The following is a 26,969-nucleotide window of genomic DNA, read 5'->3' as shown; positions in this document are numbered from 1 at the left end:
ATTTCATCCTTCCACCAATGGGGATGTGGGAAAAACAATCTTAGCTTTTGCAGCAGAGCAAATCATGTCTCGAGGTGTCGGTGAAAATACGACTTCCGCGTTATTATGTGTTATTCAACACGTTAATTCCAGACGTTTTTCGGCTGAATGACTTGTAGAAGTTGCGGTGGCGTACTTGCCGGACGCTAACTTGTGGGATTAGTTTGCATGCAGCCCGACAGCGGAGGCTGACTGCGGTGGGATGGGCTGTGAGGTGTTCAAGATGGCGGCGCCCTGTGGAGTGGAGCTACTCTAACAGGTAAACAGCTCCGATTATTTACGTCTTGTGTGTTTTTGTTGCAGCGGATCTCAGCACATATGAGTTGTTTTACCACACGGACGGCGTATACCTCGCTTTCCCGCCGGTTGAACGCGGCTGACAGGCGAGATGAATCGCCGACCGAGTGTGGGTCGCTGTTCCCAGCTAACGTTAGCTCTGGCCGTTGGAACTGACTTGTTTTCGGAAAAGACCCGGTGATGGATTTTTGTAGACGTTGGTGCTTTGAACGTTCAACGGTGGGTGTGTGTGCGTTTTCTGCGGGCTGTGGAGAGGTCGTCGCTTTGCCGGAGGAGAGATGCCGGCACATTTTGATAGTCGGGTAAAGTAAACCCAACCCTGCCTATTGTTCTCAGTGAGTTGTTTACGACAAGCAGCAGCCAGTGGTCAGTCCACATACAGCGGCGGCTCTGCTGCTCTTCAGCCTCAGACCTCAGCTGGTCCGGACTCTCTTCTGGCTCCACAGTATGCATGTCAGTATAACAGCGTGTCGTCATGGCGTTTGTGTTTTTATACCTTGTTTATCTGTTTGCCTCGCAATGCAGCACAGTGACACATCTCTTGCAGCTTTCTGCATCGTACGTCGTTGCTTTTTATCTAACGGCTGCAATCCTACTTGAATGCACCCGTTTTCTGTCCCCTATTATCACGTCAATCATTAATATCCTACTGTTAGCACGCGTTCATTCATTGGTCATCAGGCCCTCCTGCCACCATGGAGACAAAATGGTTCACTAGTTTCACAGTCTGACCTCCTCAGCTCCTCACTGGACTCACTGTCACCATGTCTGTTTGTGCCAGGATTTCAGAAGTACTCAAGTCTTGAGTTCAGTGTCTGAACAGAAACTTAAAAAATAAATAAATAATGTTTTTTTTAGGACTGTCATCTTTCATTTGTTCAGCTACATTTAATTTCCTAAAGCCAGTTTCAAAGTAGAATTGTGAGAATACTGAAACCTTAATTTCACGAAGGCTATAATGTTATTCAGAAACACTTTTAAAACGGTGTTGGTTTGTCATGCTTTTGAGTTTTGCATTTTTGCATTTTTACTGAGAGGCGATTCTCCTATTTTGTCCACCATGTTTATAGCAATCAGGGTATATAAATATTATATTTAAATACCTCTTGGTGTAATAGAGAATAAAGAGTAGTGGAACAGAAAAAAAAGTGGCCTGCTATTCATATATAGTCATATTTGAGTTTTTGTGTGTATTCATTTCAGATAATAATTTAAGGTAAAGTAAGTTCAAGTTTGACAACTGTCTCCTTAATTGATTAGTCGACTGACAGAGAAGTTATTGACATTTTTGTTTATTTAATTGTTAACGTCAGCGATGACATGAAATGAAATCTGCTAATTGCTAGATGAACAGGGGAGATGTGTTGGTCAAAATCATTCCTTCAAATGGACTGAGCAGGCCGTTTGTGTCTTTTATGCTTTAAAATATTCACCCAGGAGAAAAGGAGGCTGTCGGTAACAGCTTGCACACAGCCAAATGTAATTTCCAGTGTCTGTACATGGAAGTGCTCGGGCTGCATAAAGCTTCTTTGTGTCCTCCTGAGCGTCTCCAAGCTGCCTGAGATCACACCGAGTGTGGTTCGTGTTTGTGCCACCGAACCGTCCCTGCAAGACGCTCTCTCCGAGGCTGAAAAACAGCCACGTCATTCGAATCTGCCCTCCACACCCCGACTCCCAGCCCCATGACTGAGTGGTTAATTGATAACAGGGAGACAATTGCACTGTGACCTCTTCTGTGAATCAACAAACGGGAGCGTATTTGAGCCTTCGCCGTCTCATTTTGGTTTTGTTGTGACCGAGGGAGGCCGGAGGATGCGGCTGGGCGATAATTCAATGTGATGATTTATCGTCTCTCAATGGTCTCATGCTGCGATTAAATCAGATATCGTTGTCTAAATTGATAATAACAAGCACATCCCAACTAAAATAATTCACATGAGTGTACACAACTATGTGTTTATTTTATATGGGCTTATATGCTGTATGGTTTATCGATATATGAAAAGACCTATATCGTGATAGAGGAGCCCGACTCAAAGACCTTAATATTGTTGTTTCATCCCAGAGAGCAGTGTTTTTTTTAAATTTGACTTGGATGAGATACAAATCTGCCAGTAATTGATTCATTTCTGCTTGTCCCACGCTCCAAGTTCGCCCCTGTTGTCTTGGTTTTGATGACACGTGACCGTGTTGAGAGATTTAATATTCACTGCTAATGGAGTAGTTGGTAGGATTCAGCCTCCAGCATGTTTGAGTGTTTTGGCCGAAGTGTTGAAAGGAGATCTTAAGAGCTGATGAGATGTCTGGTGCTGATTCATTACTCTGTTAGGGAATAAGCAGCTGGGCGCAGACACCCTGATGATAATGACCTGCCTATCAGGATTATTTCTGCCTGTTTTTCAAACGGAGATTTGCAAGGCTCCCCTGGCCTTCTCTACTTTGAAGACTGACTCAGCGTCTGGCTCTAAATGTATCGCAGACAACATAAATGGACTAATAATGTGACATTTTAAACCCATAAGGCCAGGTTGTGTTTAAAAGCCAATTTCTTTTGGGGTATATTAAAGAGTAAATATAGCTCTTGAATAAAAACAAAAATCTTCATTCTGAGCACTGGGGAAGATTGAAGGTTATATTTGGCGTGGTCACATAAGATGCAGGTCATATGTTTGGCTCCATCACACTGTCTCAGTTAAATCTGGGACGTTGTCTGCCTTTTGGCTTAGTGTTTTCTCTCAACTTTTCTCGATTTGGTCTACATTGTGTAAGTGTGGATGGTTGGGTCTGTTTTTGTTGGTGAGGCTGTATATATATGGTACTGAACACTAGGATTGATGGGAAAGTCACTGATAATTAGTGTCCTATGCTGTGAGTTAAGTGTGTGTGATGAAGAACATTATAGCTTGATGCATACTTTCTTATTAGATCATTTGTTGTGTTTCAGTGAGAGAAGTATGCTGAGTTTGTACATCCCTGAGAGAGGCGTAAGCCTTCTTTACATAACACATGCTGACTTGCCACAGTAGGAGAATCATAGGTGAAAATAATACAATTAACTGATGGCTGAACTCCATTTAGCTGCTTCAGTCTCAGGGTCCTGCTACTGTGCATGTCAGATCCCTGTCACACTGTAATCATTCATGCTGGCACTCGTGTAGAAAAGAGCCATTGTTCATGTTATTAGTAACACCTGTGCTTTTCCTGCTATGACAATTCAAAATGTCTGCTGTGAAAAGGCCCTGTTCTCATTGAAAATGAAGTTGCATATTGCTGCCATGTTACCACCACATGTAGATGAGTGACATAGTGTGAAACCATTGGCAGGTCTCGTTGACCACGCTTTGTGGGTGTGACATTTGGGCTTTCATATCTACACAACCAGTGAGTTTATGAATAAATCTTTTACCTGGGCACAACATTGACCCTTACTTTGCTCATCAAATTCACTTCAAAATGTACAAAATTACTGTATTTTTTTAATATCACAAAATATACTGAAGAAATAAAAATATTGCGTTGACAGGTTTGTTCCAATATCTTGCAGCCATATTGTGTGCTGTGCAAGTGACAAACAAAATGGGGACCCATGTCTGCATCGGTTAAAGAAGAAACCACATGGAGCCTTTAATCTGGTCAGTTTTACCAATAAATCCCGAGGGCAGTGCAACAAGCTGTGACTTATCGCCTTATGAAGTTAACAGGGCTAATGTGTTGACAACCAGCTACGTATTTACACATCCAGCAGACACAGATAAACATTAGCATTCATTTGGAGTCCTGGTTTCTGTCCGCTTGGCATATAAAAGTCCAACATTAACGCTCTAACTAGCTCCTGAGGGAAACATCTGGCTCTTTAGTGTTCACCAGCTAGTAGCCACTAACATTGTTTGTCTGCCTGACTTCATATGATTAATCATTTGGGTTCATCAGGGTGATCTTTGCTACTTTGTGCCAGTTAAACCGTTATAGCCAACCAACTCACAGCTTGCCGTTATTGTTGTCAGCGTCTTTTTCATCATGGCAGACAGGCAGGTTTAACCTTTATTTATCCAGGGAAGGTTCAGAGCAGTGCTCTTTTTTTTTTTCAAGCCTGGTTCAAACTCACAGTGACACAGATTCACACCTGGAAGTCATCCAGCACATCCACAGTCACAATACCAGAATAGTGACAGCTTATTTAAACAATCTCGTTAGTGATTATGGTTCAATCGTTGTCTTCCATGACCAGTGATGAGACGATATAAGATTTTAGCATGTATTGCAATAAAAAAACACTCACAATAAGTCAATCATGAGGAATTTCCATTATGGGGATAATCTTGAATATCTTCATAAGTGATTTGGAAAAGCTGTCTATCTCGCTGTCATGGTATATGGTGAAAAATACTTGTTCATTATAATTTTTTTACGCATGGAGACGATTTATAATCACCTTATTCAATAATATTTGTTTTTTTTTTTTCACTAAAAATGTGTGTGATGCAATAAAAATGCAATGTCAAATTTGATTTCTTAGAAATAGAGTAGAGTAGTAGAAGTGATTTGTGCAATTTATTGACTTTTTGGGTTTTAAGCATATTTTGATGATAATTGAGATAATATTGTGAATCACAATAATTTTGGCCAAGACAAGCATCACATGACATTTTCATATTGTTCTGTGACTATATCATAAGTGTCAGAAAATTAGACAATGTTTAAAGTGGACTATTAGAGCAAATTCTTTTATAGCAAAAAGTATTGCAACTATGACTGTAAAGTAGGGGCATATTTTCTGTGACATCACACATGGTTAATGGGATGACATCATTGAAACTGAAGTCACGTCCTCTGAAAGGATCACATCAAGTCCAATATATCTTTAAAAAATGTAGTTCATGCACTCATGTAGAGCAGTTATGTTTTTGCACAAACCCTGCTTCCTGGTACCGAGTTGGTATTGTCATGTGACCACTAATCCTAGATCACAGCTCAAACTAATTCTGGGAAATGTTTATGAATTGCTCTTGTATGTAGAGGTGCCTGGAGACTGTATTGGTGGGTGGCCCCAGGAGTCCTCCAGGCAGGCAGGAACGGACACCGTGAGTGAGACGCTGCCTCCACCTCCAGCACTGCCACCACAATGGCCAGGGAGCAGCCCAACGTGGGGGACCTCCTCCCGCTCCTTGAGACCTCCGACCTCCACCAGCTAGAAGAGATCAGAGGCCTCATCAACGAGCAGCTCAGCACTGGTAGGGCAGCTTGGCTGGTTTAGTGACAGAACGGTTTATCCGCATGTGTTCAGATTTCTGGGGAGCTTTGAGAATTTGTAACTCTAGTCGTCAGTTTGGCCAGTGCGTCAGGATCGCCCCGGCCTGCTTTATGAACGCTGTTTTTCACCATCTGTTTGAACAGACTTTCAACACAGCTCCACTGATGCGGGAATGTTCCTGATTTTAGTATTCCTACTAGTATTACTTTATTTGTTTTCCTGACAGACCGAGGGTCCATGCTGCTGAACGGACTGGTGGACTACTTTCTGGAAACAAACTCTGCCCAGGCCATGCATATCCTCTCCTCGGTCAGAGAGCCACATGATAAGGTGAGGAACGCCCCAGGCAGACTTAATGCCTGGTCACACAGTATTAAAAAAGCTGCTGGTGAAATCAATTATTTCCCATTTAATCGCTGGGATTGGAGGATCTGCTGAATGTGTTTTTCTGCTTTCTTCTCCCTGTCTATTTGAACTATGTTGCTTTGAATTTCTTTGAGTTTGAGAGGGATCGGCCCAGCAATCAAGCCTGTGCATCGGATTTACATACAGCAAACTGATATGGTGGCATGGTTCACATGAGGCTGTCTAGCCCACAGCCTTTCATGTTATAGTTGAGTAAATCATAAACACCATCATGATCACAGATAGCCCATACAGCATTCAACTTGTTATACAGAAGAGCAAGCTGAACAGTTTGGTAGGTCTGACTCTCTGTGCCATCGCCATTCCTGTTTTATGCTTTATGGAACACCTGACTTGTAATCTGACAGAAGGGGAAATAACAGGGAATGATGCAACACAGATAAAAGGAAACGCAATAGCTTGATTCATTTCTGTCTTATTTTGAAACGTTTTAGTCAGCCAAAAGAAGAGCAAGTCAATTACTTTACAAAGAACAGGACACGCAACATTTTTAATCTGACAGAACCGACATTATTTGTGTTGGTGGTGTTTCCCTCCGCTCTTGGAAATGTCATCAGTGTTGTTGTTTTTTGTATTTGCATATTACCATGGCAAATGAAGATGTGGATTTGTTGTGGTGTTGGTCTTTATTATTTCTGCAGTCTTCTATGATTATTTTATTTGCATCTAATCAAAACGCTCGCGTCAAACATGAGAATGGTCCGAGTAGAATCACAGTGGGGATTTGTAGCGTGTATTTAATGAGTTAACTTCAAATCCTCTGCACAATGCAGCATGTATGGTTATAATTAAGAACAACGGAGCTAACCCTGCTGTTCCTCCCTCCCTTACAGCACCTTCTGGACAAGATGAATGAGTGTATGACCAAACAGGCCTGCCGGCTGCCCACCCTCACCCTGCTCGGCCATGTAATCCGCAAGCAGCCGTCCTGGATCCATAAGATCGCCCGTTACCCTCTGCTGGTCTCGCTGCTCAAATGCCTAAAGGTAACGACCCAGTTGTGATTCTGTGAACAAAGAAATCTCCCGGAGGTGTGTGGACGGACGAAGATTACAGATCTGCTTTTTAGAATCACAGAGCATATTTGATATTTGGTCAGACTCTTTCTCAAAAGACACATTTTATATTTTATCTTACATTTTAAGGTTTTGGGGCTACATCAAACAGTATAAATGAGTTTTGATGTATTTAATCTGCACTGATCCCTGAAGGTAGCTTTCAAACCTCTTATGTAAACCTGTTGGAGAAGTAGTTCCTACAGACCAAAGATTCAAGCACTGAAGTGTGTTGTTGAAGTGAAACAACCGATTGCTTACAGGTTTGATGTGTTGTGTTTTTGATGAGTTGTCGGTGCTGCTTAGAGAACCGCTAACACGTTTGTCTACTCAAACCAGACAGGTAAGTTTCACAACGTCATTGAGCAAACATTTGAATAAACTAGATGACGTTTTAGTCATGCAAGCAGGGCACTAGGGATGTGATGATGGACAGGACATTTTCCTCATTATCAGGTTCTTAATTTTAACCTTTTAATCTCTGAAGTTATCATAAACTTGAATACGTGTCTGTTGATTTCCTGGCAGACGGATACGGACGTAGTGGTGCTGATAACTGGCGTGCTGGTGCTGATCACTCTGCTACCCATGATCCCTCAAGCTGGGAAGCAACACCTGTGGGAGTATTTTGACATCTTCGGCCGCCTGGCTTCTTGGAACCTTAAGAATCCCGGTAGGAGCTTCCTGTTATGATCCTTACCTACTAAAATGATGGTCATCCACACGTTGGGGTGGTAACTACTCCCATAATACAGGAAAGGATTATAATAATCAATATATTGATATAAGAAAATGTCCCTTTTTAATATTGTGGGAAATATTATCCAACCCTGTAAAATAAAAATGTTTTTTTGCAAATTAAATGATATGTATATGTATGTATGTATGTATGTATGTATTATATGTATTATTTAAATTCATATATCATGACTCAAGCACTCATAGGGTTCTGAAAGGATTTTCGCACTCATAGACATGTAGACAGTTAACTGGAGCGCAAAAAATCACATTTGGTGAAGGGCAGGATGTCTGGGTGAACAAAATAGGCCAAAGCATAAAAAAAAACCTGTAACTGTGTTTGCCAATTATCTTGCTCCTTCGGTTGAAATTGTAATTTTTCTTCAATATTTTTTACACGTTCAGGGCATGTTACAGAGGTTTACCTAATCCACCTGCACGCCAGCGTCTACTCACTCTTCCACCGTCTCTACGGCATGTACCCTTGCAACTTTGTGTCCTACCTGCGCTCCCATTACAGCATGAAGGAGAACATGGAAACTTTTGAGGAAGTAGTGAAGGTGAGGATATTATGCCTGCTGCTCTGCTTTGTCGCTCTTCATTAGAGGTTTTGTTGCCAAATGATTACTAATATGGTTTTTATGTTCAACCTTCCATTCAGCCGATGCTTGAACACGTTCGTATTCACCCAGAACTGGTGACCGGAACCAAGGACCATGAGCTTGACCCCACCAGGTAAGTCTTGTACTGCCCTGCCTGCCAAAGGAACATTTAAGTGTTTAATCTTCTTTTCCAAGTTTACTGCATTTCTCTCTCTGTCTCTTTGCTGTAGGTGGAAAAAGTATGAAATCCATGATATCGTCATTGAATGTGCCAAAGTGTCTCTGGACCCCAAGGAGGCCTCCTGTGAGGAGGGCTACGCCACCATGCCTGAGAACTTCTACCCTCAAATCCACATGCGACCACAAGACTGCACTTCCAGCCCTTACACAGACCTCCACAGCAGCTACGGTCAGACGACACTTCATATGACACTTAATAGAGCGCCAACAATCCTGAAAACACATACCATAAACATATATTTCATTTACTTTTAACTATGCAATGGATGTGTTTCTTTTACCATCATCCTATATACACAAATGATACAAAGTATACATTTTTGGCCAATTTTTTTGATGTATTCTTAGGTATTATATTGTTTACTATAATATTACCAGAATCCAACTTGGTCATCTTCTAAATCAATTCAAATTCAATTCAGCTTTTTTCTTTGCATGTCTCTTTAATATTATTAGTGTTTTACTATTTGTAAAATTAGATTCCAGCAGTGGCTGTGTAGGATTCCAATAACTCCAGAGTGTTTATTTATTTTTATTGAACAAAAACATTTATTTTATGAAATATTCTGCTTCAATCCATATTTGTTGGTATTTAGCCTTTAAAAACAACATTTTCCCCGTGGTTTATATAACCACAATAACAAGAAATTAATTATTTTCCCTGTTTTTTTTTAAAGGTGGTGGCATGATAAGATATGACATGTAAAGTGTTTCTCTTTCACCCTAACCTGTGAAACCATACATGTAATGTCATATCATCCCAACATATTTCATGATATAGTTAATTGAGAAACATTTCACGGGATTTATAATGATATGTAATAAATTAAATGCCCACTACAGAAATTATTTAAAAAATCCAGTATTGCCATAAAGCAGCAGTGATCACATTTAAGGGATACATAATACATGTCAATGGAATGATAGAAACATCCCATGGTTGACAAATTTCTATTGTTTCATGTTCATTGTATTACCAAACCCCAACGTACAGTCAGACAAAATATTGCAGTTTGAGATGTTCAGTTATTATTAAAGTATCCCTGTCGAATAAATAAATCATGTAAGTGCATCATTGTGTCCCCATTTAAATTTAGTTGCACTTCAAATCGCTGATCGCCATCATGCATTTATTTCTTTGCTTTGTTGGAAAGAATCTGTTTCAATTTCACTTTGTTTTTCAAAGAAAAACTAATCTGACCATGAATCAATAATGAAAGTGAGCCCGAGTCTTAACAAGTATGTGGTTTAAAGGACAATCCCCAAACAGCAGTGTCCAAAAGAGCAGAGAAAGGCCGCAGGTTGGTTGGTGCATCCGTTTGAAGATTGATCAGACTATTTGTCTTCTTGACAACAGGAAGCTCTTCATCGACCCCATTCTCGACTCCGCGGCAGCCGCTCCCCCCGCCCCTGTCCTTGCCCCCCTTCTCAGGGACGCAGTCGTCCTCCCGCAGCCCACCGACCTCCAGACGGCAGGTAAGATCATCCATAATGCGGTCAATCGCTGTCAAAAATCTTGGTGGAGACACGAGGTACCTGATCAGAGGGCGGTGCCAGAGCACTAGTCATTAAGCTTCTGTTTGCTGCTAGCACGGCCATGTTTACTCTCCATATGTCACCTGTCAGGTGTCGAGAGTTCAAGCGCTGACCTCCAAAAACCACATCATGCCCTCAATCAGAGCAGCGTTTGTTATTTAAAATGCCGACAGGAAGCAAGTGGATTTTGAGAGTCGGCAGGCTGGCAGACAGGCGGGTCGAGCTTCAGGAATTACAACACAGGCCCCCCTGCCTCGTCCTGCCACGTCTCTGTAGACACTCCAGGGGGCTGGTTGCCGTGGAGATGTCATCTTGATGCCGATCATTGGGGCAGTCTCACGACGGAGGGGTCTGGGTGTTTTTCTGCCTCCTGGGGTCTGTCTGAGTATTTGTCTCTGCGTTACACTCCCTCCAAACCAGACAGGCGGAAAATTTGGAAAACATGAGCAAAAGCAACTTAGATTTTCTGGCCATCTTTGAGGTGAGGTCAGAGGTCAGTGATTCAGCAAGGTGGAAAATCTACTAAAGGGCCTTAAAGCTGGATTTTTAGGTTGAGTGACAGACTGCTAACTACTCACTCCGAGTTTTTCCCCAAGAAATAGTTTTTCTGAGGTGGTGAGCCACCCAGCTCATGACTCGTCTCATCTTGTGATCAGGTTAGGTGGATGCCTGACAGCAACAACAGCTACAATAACAGCCATACTCATTAAAAGTATACGGCAATCCCTGTGTGAAACAGTGGCTCTGCCTTTTCCTCAGAGATGACTATTTTATATCACAATAAAAAATGTATGTATGTGAATCATTTAAAAAATAATGTAATCCCCTCTCGCACATGTTTACAAGACACTCCTAATTGATATAATTTACTTTATCAGTAATATTAGTGATATCATGTTTCACAGTCGTCTGTTTGAACTTGTATGTTCAATAAAGTGGGAAGAGACCCCCGCCTTGCTTCGGTCCAGCCAAAAACCACACAGAGGGCTCTTTTCTTCCTCTTTTCAGTTTTAGCAGCGCCTTTCCTGGTGCTCTGTGCTGATCAGCAGCGCCAACACACCGGTGTAATGCCACACATGCTGTCAGAATTGACAGAAATCCACCAAGTGCAACCCTTGTTAGAAAGCAACGCTTTCCACGAAGATGACCAGCAGAGTTTTGTCGAAGCCTAGAGGTGGGATGAAATGAAAAGGCTGCCGCCTCGATGATTGATGCAGGCAAAACCCTGGTTGTTGTTTTTTATGGTGGCTATTTAATGTCTAAATCCAAATTTAAATAGTTGGCTGTGGGCTTTTATATTACACTCTACATAATCTACATCCTCAAAAGGGAAATAAGTTGCAAAACTATTGAACTATTCCTTTAAGTGTTGTGGAAATGAAGATTTAGCGCTAATGTCTGTGTTGTGATGTTTTCTGTCGTTGCTGTAATCATTTGGTCTCTGTCTTTGCAGAACTCCACCTGTGAACTCAACTCTTCCTGTGGGGGGAAGGACCCACTGTGGAGCCCTTCCTCGTTGTGTGGTATGGCCACGCCCCCTTCCTCCAGGGGCATGTCGCCCAACTTAGAGCTCTCCCACAGTGCCTCACACCTTCCCAGCCGCTTCCACTGCACATCAGGTCAGCGCTTGGACGATTATATGATTGTGTTAACAGATGAACTTGGCTGTCAATGTACTGTAGTGTTTTATGGGTTGTTGTTTTTTTTATGTTTGAACTGAGTGAGGGACTGGAATTTTCTGCTGACTGCTGATTTGTTTTTGACCCGAGCAGGAGGAAAAGGAACGCCTGCGTCCAGCACTCCGGCAACCTCTTCCCCACCTCCCACCCTATCAGATGACTTCCCCATAATCTCCTTACCAGCCAACACAGTCCAGTCCAGTCCACCAAGAAAGGTATGCTCCCTCCCCTCCATTTTAAAGTGGTTGTTACTACACTCTTTGTTTGCAATTTGTTTTTCCCCTCAATGAGTTTATGATGGGCAGTTGTCCATTTGTGAAATTAATTTATACTAACATCCCCAAACAGACTTTTTCCAAGTATTTTTTTCATCATAACAGAATTGCTAAAGACCAATGGCTGGATTGTGGTGATTCATTATGCTGTTTTTCTTAATTTTACAATGGCTTTATTCGTGATCCTGTTTGTTAATTAGGGACATCCAAGCATAAATATGCCGGCCAATTCAATCATCATAGCTTGTATCATCTTGAAACCGAATTCCATTGGCAGCAGGAGGCAAATTGATTGATCAAATGTGATTTTGCACACAGAAGTGAATCAACAGGAGAAAAGACTTGAAGTCATTATAGTCAGAATTTTGTTTTCAGCAGAAAACTTTTTTTTGGACAAAGAATAAGATCCCACATTGCAATGAGGAGAAGGTGTAAATATTTTCAGAGATGGAAAGAGCCAACCACTGATTTATTATCCAAAATGAATTCAAACTATAATCTGTGTGACCTTCCAGGATCGCCGGCAAGGAGAAAGCGGTAAGCCAGCCCTGCTGAGGCAGGAACAAGTGAAGGACACAGAGAAGACTGCAGAAGGAGCACCAAACAGAGGTTAGTCACTACAAGTCGCATCACTGTGTTTTTATCATTGCTATTTTCAAGTAAAAGGATTAACAGGTCCTTAATCACATCCAAAATGAACCCGTGGAAGAGAACGGTTAGTTATTCAATCCAGATGTGACTCGAGGGCAGTCAGACCCGAGGATAATTACACCCGAGCCAAGATGTGGTTGACCTGAGCAGACCCTGATAGAGAAAACATCATGAACCACCAATTAACTGTGTTAAAAGGTGCAGTAAGAGATGTCGTGTTTACTGCACTTCTCACATCCTCTGGCTGCCTCAAAAAGCACATTTCCCTCCAGTGGTGAATATGATGTGAATCACAGAGCAGACAGAGAGTTGAGTCACTCAGGTGTTTAACATAGACAGACCTGAGACCTGCTGCAATACAACAAGCTTCTACCAGGACTCAAGTAGGCTGAATGTAGTTTCATCTCATCCTGATTGCAATTTGTAGTAATTTTGATCGTTAATCTTCACAAACTTCTAACCGTCTTTCTTAAAAATAACCACATCAGAGGCATGTTTGTAGCTTTTGACATTGTGGCTTTTTTGGAGTTATTTTTCTGACATCAATACCCGCACTTGTGATGCATGCGCTTCCTCATCAGATGCAGGAGCTGCTGAGAACGTCTCCATGACTTTGACAGAGCTGTCGGTCTTCATGGAGAAACAGGAGCTGGAGCTTCAGCTGAGAACAGAGAAAGAGAGGGAAGAGGGTGAGTATTGACTTGGTTTGACCTAAACCAAATTATGCTGGACATGAGGCAGTCACAGAGAGACTGGATTGTGTTTTGGGGGGGGCACCAGCATCATCCTCATGTTGTTTCTGCTGCAGCTGCCATCACGGAGGAGTTGCTGAAGATCACCGAGGAGAAGCAGGAGCTGTCTGGTTTAAGGGGCTTTGACTCCCCTTTCTATCACACCACTGAGACTCTGACTGGCTGTCAGGCTCAAGACAAGAACCTCTCCAACTCCCAGTCTGGAGGCCCCGTCAGGGACACCCACCATGTAGTATCCACGCCAGACAAAGGGGAGACCACTGCGAGTACCAGTGGCGTTGGGAGTGAAAGGGGAGGAGGAGGAGCAGGAGAGAGCAGGAGTTCAGCCCTCGGCCTCGAGCAGTCCTGGTCCTTCCAGTCAGGTTTCACCCCCATCGATCACCACCTGCACCGGAGCCCCTCCGCCCCGGACGATGAGGTGGGCAAGTTTGGGATGTTCTCCCCGAGCCCCCTCAGCAAGACCCCGGCCCCGGTGCCATACGAGTCGTTTTTCGACCTGGCTCTGCCCAGGGCGGCCTCGCTCTTCGTGGGCCAGAAGACGTCAGAGGCGGTGCACAAGGCGGCGTTGGAGAGGCTGTTGCAGCAGGAGGAGGGGTTGGAGGACGGGGAGGAGGAAGGGGTAGTGTCTGCTTCACCACTGGAGGTGCTGGATCGCCTTGTTCAGCAGGGGAGCGACACCCATGATAAAGTTCTCAAGAGGTAAGGGGTTAGCTTCAAATCTGCACCGTTCTTTATTAACCATTTATTACACCATTTACACCTGAAGAGGTTTTCTACAGTTTTGACTTTTCCATATTTTTCAACATTCAATACTCATGAAAACCACATACACGTCCATAGCATATTTGGATTTGGATTCACCCACAATTCAACGGTTAGTTGATATGTACATGTATCTATGTATATATACAATTATCCAAAGTTCTTCTAGCTCTGGCCTGTTTATAGATGACTAGATTGTGCAGCCGATGGAGGAGGTATCTAGATCTTTGAGTGTGTTGTTAGTATGATGAAGTATGTTGATCATAGAGAGGATTTGATGTGCTGTTCACTGTGCAGTGCCTTCCTGGGTTGTTTCTAGTCCATTACTGTGGCCGAAGGGAAAACACCCAGCTGAGAACAAGTATGACATTGTTCAGAATCCGTCGCCCCTGTTCTTTCTCCACAGTCTCTCACACACACACACACACACACACACACGCACACGCACACACACACAGTTAGCCAAACCTCCCAGCCAATAATACAACCGTGTCAGCAAAACGCTGGGCACAGAGAAATGTGACTTTGCTGAGTTGAGTCGCCAGTCACCCCGACGTCTGTCTTCATCAGAGCCAAACGCAGCCTGATGAAGGGAATGAAATCACAGGAAACAGACTCCAAAACAACAATAAATAATAATATAGCAGTGACAAATGACCAATATGGCAATTTGTAACGATATGTAGGGATTGGTAATGGTTATGTGACAATAACTGCATTGTCCTCTCAATTTCTCGGAAGAAATCCTCTTATCTTTCAAAGAAAAAATATTTTGTAAGTATTTAAATAAATACTTTATATGGCGGGATAGTGCAAGATACATGCATAGCTTAGCATAGGCACTGGACGCAGGGGGTAGTGGCTAGCCTGCCTCCATCTAAAGATAATCTCCACTGGTTGTCCGCCAACCTCCCGCTGACTACAAGCCAAGAAATGGCGCAAGCTCATAATCCCCCCCATAAAACCCCAATGTGTTGGTTTAGGTTATTGTGTTAAATGGGGGAAACCTGGTTTGAGATATAGTATGTTTTGGATTTACAACCAACATTAATGAAATGCGGGTGAATTTGGAAACGAGGTAATTATTTTTCTCTATTCCAAAACATGTATGCTCATATTTTAACAGCTGTTGGTCGTGCTTCTGTTTACTGAAAATGATCCGTACTGGTTGACATGAGTTACTTTAGAGCAGCTTAAGAGAGAAACATTCCACAGAGATCATTCTCCTTAAATGTTTTTTTTTTTTCCCATTCTCTCCTTTTTCCAGATTACCTTTGCCAAGTAAGTCAGCTGACTGGACGCACTTTGGAGGTAAAACACTAGCAGCACAACACTGCCGTACACTGATAAAAGAAGCTATTATGAAGACTGCAGATGGAGCATTATTCAGGCATGACTAGCGATTCGTCATGAGCTCTGAGACACGAACCGCATGTTAAAAAGTTACCCAGCCAGACAGGGAATTTGTTCAGCAGAAGTTTATCAAAACACACAAAGTTCCCACAGTCATGCAGAACCTGATCAAGTCAGAAATTCGAAAGTTGGCCACTTGGAGATTTCATCACCCTTTTATTTCCGTCCCTGTATGCATTCAGTCAACCGGAGCAATAATCTAATCTTCTCCATCTGCAGCTCACAACAAAATAGAAAACACTCTTTGTTTTTTGTTTAAAAAGTCTACCAACTTGTAATTACAACTCTGGAATTGAATCCTCTCCCCTTGGCTGGCTCGTGTGATTTTGATTGCAGCTAAAACAACTGAGAGCTTGTGGCTGACTGATCAACCTCTCAGGAGCGCCGTCAAGGTCTCTGATCAAATTCTCATGAGAATTCTTCTCTAAATGTCCTTTTTAGGCTCTCTTCCCCTTCGTACACGTTATCAAGTGAAGCTCTGTAGCCAGAGTTATGTTGGCCAGTTGGCGGGGTTGAAGAGAGTTCATTTGAAATGTCTTTTATAATGTGATTAACCGGGTAAACAGAACAGAAGGGATAGTTTGGATTTCTTTAAGCAGGTTTGAGGTCTGAGGTTCTTCACCGTAGTCAGTTTGTTACTTAAAGTAGATGGAGCTTTTTTTCGTCACCTACGAAAAATGAATACCAGTTTAAGTGCCCGCTATATTTGGAATATTTTCACTGCTTTACCTTGCTGTCAGACTTTTTTCGACGGGGAACTGAAGCTGAACTGAAGTTGCAAAGAAAGACTCCTTTCACAAAAAAGTAATTTACCTCACTGCTGCCACGACCAGTTAGATTGTTTGTGTTATTGTGTGATTAACCAGTACTGTAGCTTTGCTCCAGTACTGGTTCTCCTGTCTGTTTTCTCTAAACTGAACTGAAGCTAGCTAACACACTACTATGAATTAGTACCTCATGCAATCCCAAAAAATCCAAACTATCTCTTTAAAGTCAGCCAAGTAGAGTCGTAGCCATCCAATCAAAAGTCTAGCTGATAAAATCTTGTCAAGTGAATGTGGATCAATGATAATTTTGCCTTTTTTAAAAGTGCCAGGTGGTTGTGTTTAATCCTGTTTGTCTGTTAATTTACCAGGATATCTCTAAATCACAACAGATCCCAATTAAATTAGTTGGAAGTCAGACCACGAATGAGCCAAGGAACAAGTGATTAGTTCCATCGCAAATACAGAAATTTTATTCAGCTTTTCATGTCTTCTTAAAATTATGAATAACCCTAAGAAATATAGCTAGCGGAGGTCTGTGCTTTTTAAAACACTTTGTATCGTTTCTAGTTTCTTATCGCTGTGTGCCTGATGCTCTAATGTTCCCTTTGTAAAGTGAGAACATAAATGATTTTGTTTATAGTGAATGTTAGACATTTACAACGGACTCCTGTCAGCCTTTCTTGCTTAACGAGAATAATTTAAGTATAAGTATTTATATTATATATAATATATTATATCCCGCGACCCTGATTACAGGATAAGCGGTAGACAATGGATGGATGGATAATATATTATATTATTTTCTCATTGCATTTCCTGAGCTATTCTGTTGTTCCACACTTGGATAATAATCAAGTTCATTTCTACTGTGTGTGTGTGTGTAGTGTGTGTGTGGCGTGCGTGTGTGTGTGTGGCGTGTGACCGTGTTAATTACATTATTATTACCATGGCCTCCCCAGGCTCGGCTCCGCTGGACGAGCTTCACACGCTGCGCAGCCAGCTGCTCCTGCTGCACAACCAGCTGCTGTACGAGCGCTACAAGAGGGAGCAGCACGCCGTCCGCAACCGCCGCCTCCTCCGACGCATCATCAATGCCACTGCACTGGAGGAGCAGAACAACGCTATGGCAAGTTTGCATGTGCTCATTCTCACAGATTAGCTCTGCTAGAGACAACAGTATTTGCAACTAACAAAACGGTTGTGCAGGTTTCTTTATTGAGATGCAGCAGTGCAGGACAATTAAAGGTCCGTCCCAGTTTTGATCCAACACCCAGAGCATTCTGTTTGCAACACTATGAGAGGAGAAGTGAGAGGAGTCATTTGTCATGTGTTTCATAGCTCCAGCTCTCAAATAAGTCGAGAATCATCTGCACCATGCAACAGAGAAAACGTGACTGAAGTTGTTCTACATGTGTCTATTTGCAACAAGTGATGGTTAAAAAGAGTCCATGAAGGCTGTTTTGTCTGCTGAAATGAAATGTAAACGAACATGTAGCACCGTAATTGAGTTTTGTGTTGGTCTGCGCTCATTAAAAAGGCCAACTGGACGGCACAGCCTGCTGCAAATGCCTTCAAACATCTTTTCTTACAAACAGCCGTTTAAAAACTCCTGTACACGTTGTATTTAACGTGCGCATCTGTGTTTGTGTGTGTGTGTGTGTCCATGCAGAAGGACCAGCTGAACCTGCAGAGTGTGGACATCGTGTCTCTGAAGGAGAGTCTGCAGGTGGAGCAGCAGCGGTACAGGCAGCTATGGGACGACCGGGAGACGGTGGTGACGAGGCTGCACAGTCAGATCAGACAGCTGCAGCAGGGTCGAGACGACTACTACACCAAGAACCAGGAGCTCCAGGTACACACACACACACACACACACACACACAAAGCTATACATCACTGTTTATGTTTTAAGCCATACAGTACAATGATCTGCTGTTGTTACCTTTTGTTAGATGTAATGTAACTCTCTGTAATTTGATTCTGTTTTGTGTCTCCAGAGCAAGTTGCAGGAGTGTCAGAAAAGGATGGATGAACTGGAGGCGGACCTTCAGAGGGCCAACAACAAAGTCTGCCACACTGGTCACCTCCTCAACCAGATGACTATCAAGGTAAAGAAACACCTGAGTCGTGGTCTGATTGAACTCAGTATTATATCAGTCATAGGTGAGAAAATATCATTAAAAGGCACTTTACTGTAGGTAAAATCCAAACCGCCCCTTTAAATTTTTTGGTCACTGCCTTTCTGGCTCCTCGAGTGTCAAATTAAAATCTAAATGTCACCTCAGGTTTGTGTGCTTCCTGCCTTCCTAACAGGAGGAATTTGGCAGGATGGTGAGCAGGCTGATGGACGGTTGGCTCAGACTTATTTAGGGCTTTACAACAGCGCATGCCCCCGTCCTCGTCCTGCCACCTCTCTGTAGACTGCAGACTGTCCCAGGGCTCGGTTGCCTTGGAGATGTTGTCTCTCCCTCTCTATTTTTGGGTCAGCAGCACGGGGGGTCTGGGTGTTTTTCTGCCTGCAGGGGTTTGTCATCCCTCCTCTGACCCAGACTGAACAACGAAATCCTGACAACAAGGAGCAATTGAATCCGGAAGCAGGCTTTTAGTTGGCTGGAGGTCTTTATTCATGATCTTCAGACAAAATGAATAGACTGTATGGCTTAATATCCTGTCTGTACAGTGCAGCATTTCTTTTGTAAGTTGGCCACAATTTGATTTGGACAAAAGTGTCTCTTTAGAGTGTTGTGTATACTGAAATGTTTTGACGGCTCATGTGGCGCAGCTTGTTGCATCCCGAGTGGGTTTTGGAGAGGTCATTAGTAACTAATACTCTCGTGCTCATGGTTGATGCATTCCCAGATACTCCTGGACAGGTTTGATTTGTAGCATAATTGCTGTTTTGCCCTCCGTCGTCATTGTTTGTCTCGCGTGTCCTTCAGCTGAGCAACAGTGAGAGCACCCAGCAGCAGATGAGCTTCCTGAACAAGCAGCTGCTGCTCCTCGGGGAGGCCCATAAGCTGTCCATGCAGGAGCTGCACCACGCAGGCACCGATAACACAAAGGTACGGTGGGAGGAAGCGTGTGGGCGCGCGTTTGTGTGAAAGATGTACTGATGTGAAAAAAGGAACACTAATTGGATCTGTTGGGCGCCAAGTCTAACTGTCCCACTGAAGCGTTTTTAGATAATCTGTCTAGATAAGTCACGGACGTTATAGTTATCCAGAGTGTGAGGATGGAGTCCAGTGTGTTCAGAAGGTGGTTTTGATTGTAAGTCATTTCAAGCTTCATTATTTCTTAAATCTTTTCAATCTCTTGAAATTAATTCATAAACTTGTGAGCAGAAGTTACCCAAAGTCGGAAAATTGTGTGTTTTACCCTGAGCAAAGCCTGACAGGCTCAGGAATTAATTAACTGTACATTTTTTTACTTCCGCCATCTGACTGTAATCTAACACACAAACGAATTAAGATCTTAGTGTTGGTCGATCATCAAAAAGGGACAATTTATAGAAAAAAAAGTGCTGTTAGAAAAAAAAAAACAATCAATTTCATTTCAGCTTGTGCTTTGAGACATTCAGATGTATTTTTTGGCCATTTTCTGACCAAAGGAATTATTGATTCATTGAGAAAATAAGATTTGAATTGATAATAAAAAAATAATAATTGCTTCTCCATCCACTCTGATTATTTCTTGGCACATATAAAGCGTCAGCCTTACTAGTTTATCCAACCCATTCGTTCCCATTTTCCAAACAAATCACTAATAGAAAGTTTTTTTTCCTTTGAGAAATGCACATCATAGTTAGTTATGATCATGGAGAGGTGTCTCTGTCTTATGAAGCATATCTTATTGGGATTCATATAAAGGAGCACAGTTAATAGAGCCAGGTGGTAACACTGACTGAATTCACATGCCAGCCATAATACGACTATTACCATCAGTAACAGTAGCATGCTACTTTCGTTAAAGAGTCAGTGAATTTGTTATTTGTATAATTAGCATTTTGTATCTAGACTCTCCTGGTGCTGCTCAGATGTCTGCTGCAGAACAATTATATATTATTTATTAATATTTTATATAACTCCCATGCTAATCAGCACTTGACACTTAAGTTTTGGATGTTCAGAGCTTCAGTGAATGCACCACATTGCATAGAGAAACCTGCATTATTTTCTTTATGGAGACCTCCGAGTCAAACTACATTCAAAGGTAGCTCATGATATAAATAGCATTTATTATATAAAAATAGTAATGGACATTGAAAACTCCTCATAGAAGAACTATGAAGAACACAAGCTGCTCTCACATGATACTCCACAACCCTTTCTCTGTGGGTTTTTCACCCTCTCATTAATTTCTTCTTGCTTCCGACTCTTTGTGCCTGTGTTGACGATGACCCACCACCCAGGAGGCCCACATGCTGAAGGTGTCTTATGGGAAAGAGGTGGAGACGCTCAGGCAGAACCTTCTGGTTCAGGGTCAGAAACTGGAGGCAGCGCAGCAGAGAGTCGCCGAGCTGGAGACACACCTCTCCAAGAAGGAACACCTCATCGCCGAGCAGAAGAAGTTCCTCGAGGATGTGAAATGTCAAGCAAAGTGAGTGTGAACTTCCAGGTCCTCAAAACAAAACTCACATCTTCTCTTTCTCACTTCGTCTTTTTTCCTCATCTAATCTCGCTCTTCGCAGGGCGGAGCTGCAGGCCTCAGACAGCAGGTATCAGGCTCAGAGGAGAGTCAGTCAGCTGCTGCAGACGGAACTCCTGCAGCTCTACAGCAGAGTGGAGATGGAGGCTCCTGCCAGCACCGCCAGCAATTCACCACCAGGGGGCAGAGCTGACCCACACGCTCATGATGACTCCAGGTCAGGCTAAGCGCTCTGTTTAGTGCTGCTGTTCAGTTTGTGTAGTATGTGTTACAGTTAGGTCCCCTTATTTACTTTATGGCTTGTGACAGCTCAAAATGGCCGCTCAAAATGTGATGGTCGCATACTGTATGTTTATCATTTGTGAGCCAAAGAGACTCTATGTAAGAGCGGACACTTTTATGGCATGTTATTTGTAATTTAAAAAGACAGATTGGAGAAGAAAAAACAATTCTAGCAGGAAGAGCTTTCCCCCTTGTTTCTGATCTTATTAATCATCCCATGACCCCTCGGATATATCTTTGGTTAATTTGGTCATTTGGAGTCCAACCATGAATTTTGTTATTCATTACAATGAATAATAGCAGTACCATCAGCAAGTTAATGTCTGCTTCAGATGTCTCAACTGATCATTTTTAATAACTTAGAAGTTGTAAACATCTTCTATTTGTCACAAGGAAAATAATAGAAGTTTTCAGGTCAAGTCAGAGATTTTATTGTCATTACATCTATATACATGGCCCACCAAGCCATACCTTATATACCAAAGCTCTGGCAGTTACTGTGTGAATAAATGTAATGCATGTGTTTATGTAAGTGTTTGTGGAATTGTATTGTCAACGATACACGCATTAATACTTGTTATCATCTGATCTATCAAAGAGTTCCAGGCGCTTGAGTGTTTTTCTTTACGTGTGAATACTTTGTCCTCCACAGTATCGCAGTACCAGGTGGACAAAGTAAACCTCACACCAATGAAGAAGTGAGCGGTAGACCACCACACGACTCCCCTCGGGGCAACGGCAGCACTTTATCGCCACGGCAACCAAAGGCGAACAACTCTTCCAAGACGACAGCCAACTCCATCAACGGCAGCCAGGACCTGGCCCCGCCCCTGCTGGTGGAGCCCTCCCTGTCCTGTCCCTACGGCAACTCGCTGGCACCCCTGCCCCCCTCCGACGCGCCGGTCACCGTGGGCTCCTACCCCAGCGCCAAGAGCTTCCTGGGCATGAGGGCTCGCGAGCTGTTCCGCAACAAGAGCGAGAGCCAGTGTGACGAGGAACAACCGCCGACGCGCCTGGCTGGCCTTGCCCACGGCCTGAAGACTGAGCTGTGTGTGGAGCCGCCCTGCCCAGGTTATATCGCCCACATCGGCACTGCACCTCCCCCCATCCTGACTCCGGCCCCAGCTCCTGCCCCCGCCCCTGCTCTCACTGTGCTCACCAAGGAGCCCCCCTCTGAGCCCAAGCTGCGGGTCTCCAGCCAGGAAAGCCCCCGCAGGAAGGCAGGGGCAGGGTCGGGTGGCGTGCGCGGTCAGGCTGGTTCAGGACGCCCCCGGCAGCAGCAGCTAAAGATCATGGACTATAATGAAACACATCACGAGCACAGTTAGAGACACAGAACTGAGCCGGGACGCAGGGCGGAGGTTGAGAGACTGAAGTTTATTGATGGAGAAGAGCTACAAATCAGCAAAAGAGTAACATGTCAGCAACTCTTTGGAATTCAGTGTTATTTGTTCCATTCCTCAGAGTGGACAACAGGATTTCCCACCATGTTTTTCTAGTTTTTCTTTTTTATACTGAGTCATTCCCCTGAAGAATTTGACAAGGAAACAAGGATACAAAGTCGATGTGTTGTAACCAGCGGAGATGTTAGTGTTATGAATCTGGGTATGAGACAAAGATGCTCAAAGATATGCTAAACAGTGATCAAAGTTATTATCAGCAGCTTACAAATGACGGTGAGCCTGAAGTTTCTATGGCTCAGTTCACCCAAACTACAAAAATCCCTCTTGGCCCCAGCTTTGTTAGCCATGAGGATAATTTAGCTTTAATTTGTACAGAATTTAAAATATCTGTCTCTGAGATTTCCACCAGCAGAGCCAAAACAATGGAAGTGAAAGGAAGTTTGTTTGTGGTGCTCACAGCATTAAAAGGTCTTATTTGGATTGGAACTGCTTTCTCCTGAAAAATAGATTACAGCGAGGTCTGTGGATTATCCACTAGTGGGGACACTGTTACTGGAAAGTTGCTGTTATACATTTTAGATGTCATTAATAAATGCTGTGACACAACCAATAAAGTTTCTTTCAGCTCCATTGGGCTGCCTGTGGAAACAGGAATCTCTGAGACAAATATCTCAATTTTGACAAACTATATACAAACTTTAATTGAAACCACTGGAGCTTGTAGTTTGGTTGTACTGATCCTTTGAAATCAAATCAGTTAAAAAAACAAAAAAAAAACAGATGTTATTATTTGTCAGGATCATCTGTGCGGCATGCTTTGGAGCTGACCGTGGACCGAAATGTGTTATTGATATCAGAGTGCATGTTGAGTGTTGCATCAGAGTGATGGAGGGGATGAGTACGTAGAGGTGTTGGGTTTGTTCTGGGGAAAGCTTGGAGTGGACTGAATCGGAGAACAAACATTTCCATACAAAACTCTATTGAGTTTTTGTCCAAAATAAGTCAGAGGGCGAATGTGTTTTGTTTGTGAATGTGCAAGCGTGTAGGCAATGCAGTCATGTTGGTTCTTGTATTTCAGCAAAGATGCAATGAGGAAAGTGAAATTTAAAAACTGATGAAATTGTATGCATTTTTAGGAATTCTACATTCTGTTGTACCTTTTTTTATTTTCTATTTATTCAGCCATGAAGTAAATATCCTAAATTTGAATCAGACCTGGTAAGTGACACAAGCCCAAGCTTATACATTTTTTTTTATTGTTATTATTTAAGACGACCAGCTGATGCAAACATCTGATTTCAGCCGGCACCGTGTGGGAAAGAAAACAAAAACATATTGTCAAATCAGGTTCCCTCCTGCAGGTCTGATAAATCGGGAGTTTCTTCAGAGTATTTGAAGTAAACTCCGGCATTGAAAGTCGTCTAAATCCTGTTGTCCACCGGGAACTCCTGCTGTCACTTCCTTTTGCCTCGCTATCTAAAGCATGTTCAACAATCCACTTTAAATGCCAACCGTAGTAACCGCAAACCAAGACAGAAGGTACAATCAGCACAAACTGAAGAAACCAGGACTCTGACCAGAGCTGGAGAATCTGGGATAAAACGGCAAAAAAAGGAAGTTCTTAAAGCAGTGGCTTGTGTTTAACTGTGAACAATAAAGATCGTCTTCAATGTTTTGCACTACAATTCTGAGTTTTGCTCTTTTTTTTTTGCTGCTGCTGCTGCTCCTGAATATAAGCCGACTTTGTATGTCTGCGGAAATGTAGCATCAAGTTTTTTTTTTTTTTTGTATGTCTATATGTTTTTGTATGTAGGTGTTTTTTGTGATGGTCAGCTCTAAGTCCCAACTGGGCACGTAAGCACAGCTAAGAAAAAAAAAAGGCAATTAGCCAAAAGAAAATATGGAAAGGGGGTTTTTATAATTTCCATTCCATGTTGCTTTTCTTTGTCACATAACATAGTAAACTGCCTATCTTTGGCTTTGGACTGGTTGTTCACTTTTGGCTCTGGGAACTTGTGATCATTTTTTCTATTTTATTATTTCTATGTTTGGAATGTGTGGCCAGATTCTTAGGCTTTGTTGCATTCTTTGATTTCATGTTTCCCAATCTAAACCCAGAAACCTTTCTCTTTGAAGACCAGCTATATTTTATTTAGGGAAAAGTTTTCTTTCCACATAAATTTAACACTGGCTTGGAGACCCCCTGGGTTCAGAGGTGATGAGGTATTGAGCACTGAGGTATTGTTTGGATATCTGAACTAAAATGCTAACATTGTACAGTCGTCAATATCAATATTTTTCGAACGATACCTTGTCCTACTTATGACACTAAGAATTGTAAATCAAAATATCACTAATTGCTACTAAACTACTCCTATTACAGGAATTAGAGGTGGCCAAATAGTAACATTTACACTAGAAACAACTAGCTTAGCCATGTCCAAGATACCTACGAGCATTAACACTAGAACCAAGAAGCTTAGCCATGTCCAAGTTAACGACTAGCATTAACACTAGAAACAACTAGCTAAGGCATGTCCAAGATACCTACTAGCATTAACACTAGAAACAGCTAGCTTTGCCATGTCCAAGTTTACTACTAGCATTAACACTAGATACAGCTAGCTTTGCCATGTCCAAGATACCTACTAACATTAACACTAGAAACAGCTAGCTTTGCCATGTCCAAGTTTACTACTAGCATTAACACTAGAAACAGCTAGCGTAGCCATGTCCAAGATACCTACTAACATTAACACTAGAAACAGCTAGCTTTGCCATGTCCAAGTTTACTACTAGCATTAACACTAGAAACAGCTAGCGTAGCCATGTCCAAGATACCTACTAACATTAACACTAGAAACAGCTAGCTTTGCCATGTCCAAGTTTACTACTAGCATTAACACTAGAACCAAGAAGCTTAGCCATGTCCAAGTTAACGACTAGCATTAACACTAGAAACAGCTAGCTTTGCCATGTCCAAGTTTACTACTAGCATTAACACTAGAAACAGCTAGCGTAGCCATGTCCAAGATACCTACTAGCATTAACACTCGAAACAGCTAGCTTAGCCATGTCCAAGTTAACTACCAGCTGCCGGAAGCTCACTAATTAACACGTTATTACCGCATTTGTTTTAGCCCGTGTAGCTGAATAAGCTAACTGCCTCGTGACTTCGTAATTACTTGACTTCTCAACTTACTCTCGACGGGAAAACTAATACGGGCATTTCCCAACACGTCAAGTCCTTCCCTCAGTAAATAAATAACAGAGGTGAGTGCGAGTCTAATATGTTCTCATATCCAACATGTCTTTGAGGGTTTAGTTAGCTTTTAAAAAGACAGCAAATTAACTAGTCCATGCGGTCTACAAACCAAAATAAAAACAACCAATATAATAAACAATATTTAAAACGTGTCCTGTGGACTGAGAATTTACTTTATATTTTTAAAAACGACATTTCATATCAACTATCAATATAGTTTATAGTCTTCAGCTGTGCTGAGGCGGGTTAGTGTTCGGGTATAAAGATAGAAAGCTGTTCATGCTGGTTGTCACTTCAGAAGAAAAGCTTGCATTTTGCTTGCAATTGAGCTCTAAATGGCCAGTGTTTCACCTTGGAGCACCTTGCGTGGCGTCTGGAGAGTTGTGCTTGAAATATTATCTCTTCCAACTTTAAGGCATAGTGCCGTTTCTAAAACATACCATCGTTTCTGTTGATTTTCCTTGTAAAAAAAAAAGCGGCAACTTTCTGTGATTTTTCACAGATACGTTAGGTGTCCCTGTTTCCACGTTGTTGGTATTTACTTTTACTTTTATCCGTATGTTTGTTGTCCTGTTTCCACCAGAGGACACTGTTGCTCCAGAAAACCCCAGACTGCAGCAGCGGTACATCCGCGGGATCAACAGGTAAGGCAGTCTGGTGAATGAAGTGTTATGATTGAAGATGATGCGGATGCTTAGGCTGTTAACGCTGCTGGTCAATACATAACAGCAGAATTAATTATATTGACAGAAAGTGCTGTAATTTCTGTATTTTCTTGGATTTTTTTCTTTGCTATTTCAGTTTACTTGATGTTAATCTGTAAAGAAATAGCATCACGACCATTCTCAAAAAAGATAAACACGTTCTGTTGAGACTGCAGACAAAACAAAAC

At 42.4% G+C, this 26,969-nt stretch overlaps 1 protein-coding gene across 2 annotated transcripts; it reads left to right on the top strand.

The window, feature by feature from the left end:
* The first annotated feature begins 117 nt into the window (after window positions 1-117).
* tsc1b (TSC complex subunit 1b) lies at window positions 118-24,494 on the top strand. 2 transcript variants are annotated; one of them, XM_084035053.1, is made up of 22 exons: window positions 118-298; window positions 5,353-5,567; window positions 5,814-5,917; window positions 6,847-6,999; window positions 7,597-7,741; window positions 8,212-8,366; window positions 8,468-8,541; window positions 8,639-8,817; window positions 10,006-10,124; window positions 11,638-11,803; window positions 11,957-12,078; window positions 12,654-12,747; window positions 13,371-13,478; window positions 13,598-14,240; window positions 15,571-15,614; window positions 17,443-17,609; window positions 18,153-18,335; window positions 18,481-18,591; window positions 19,423-19,545; window positions 20,892-21,079; window positions 21,171-21,344; window positions 22,062-24,494. In XM_084035053.1, exons 2-22 carry the CDS (start codon window positions 5,459-5,461, stop codon window positions 22,735-22,737), a joined length of 3,837 nt encoding a protein of 1,278 aa, XP_083891179.1. In that variant the 5' UTR covers window positions 118-298; window positions 5,353-5,458; the 3' UTR covers window positions 22,738-24,494. The 2 variants fall into 2 exon arrangements, with proteins under 2 accessions (XP_083891179.1, XP_083891178.1); XM_084035052.1 differs by having other exon boundaries at window positions 11,954-12,078.
* Window positions 24,495-26,969: the final 2,475 nt, after the last annotated feature.

The sequence above is a fragment of the Eutrigla gurnardus genome, assembly GCF_963514095.1.
Source record: "Eutrigla gurnardus genome assembly, chromosome: 19".
NCBI lineage: Eukaryota > Metazoa > Chordata > Actinopteri > Perciformes > Triglidae > Eutrigla > Eutrigla gurnardus.
Note: the sequence above shows the minus strand (reverse complement) of the source record. Positions and strands in the feature narration are given on the sequence as shown.

Bases quoted from the DNA above. Each gene is read 5' to 3' on its own strand.
- tsc1b (XM_084035052.1), top strand. From the start codon at position 5,459: ATGGCCAGGGAGCAGCCCAACGTGGGGGACCTCCTCCCGCTCCTTGAG. The intron at 7,742-8,211 runs GTAGGAGCTTCC...TTACACGTTCAG, and splicing joins TTGGAACCTTAAGAATCCCG to GGCATGTTACAGAGGTTTAC. The intron at 15,615-17,442 runs GTAAAACACTAG...TGGCCTCCCCAG, and splicing joins TGACTGGACGCACTTTGGAG to GCTCGGCTCCGCTGGACGAG.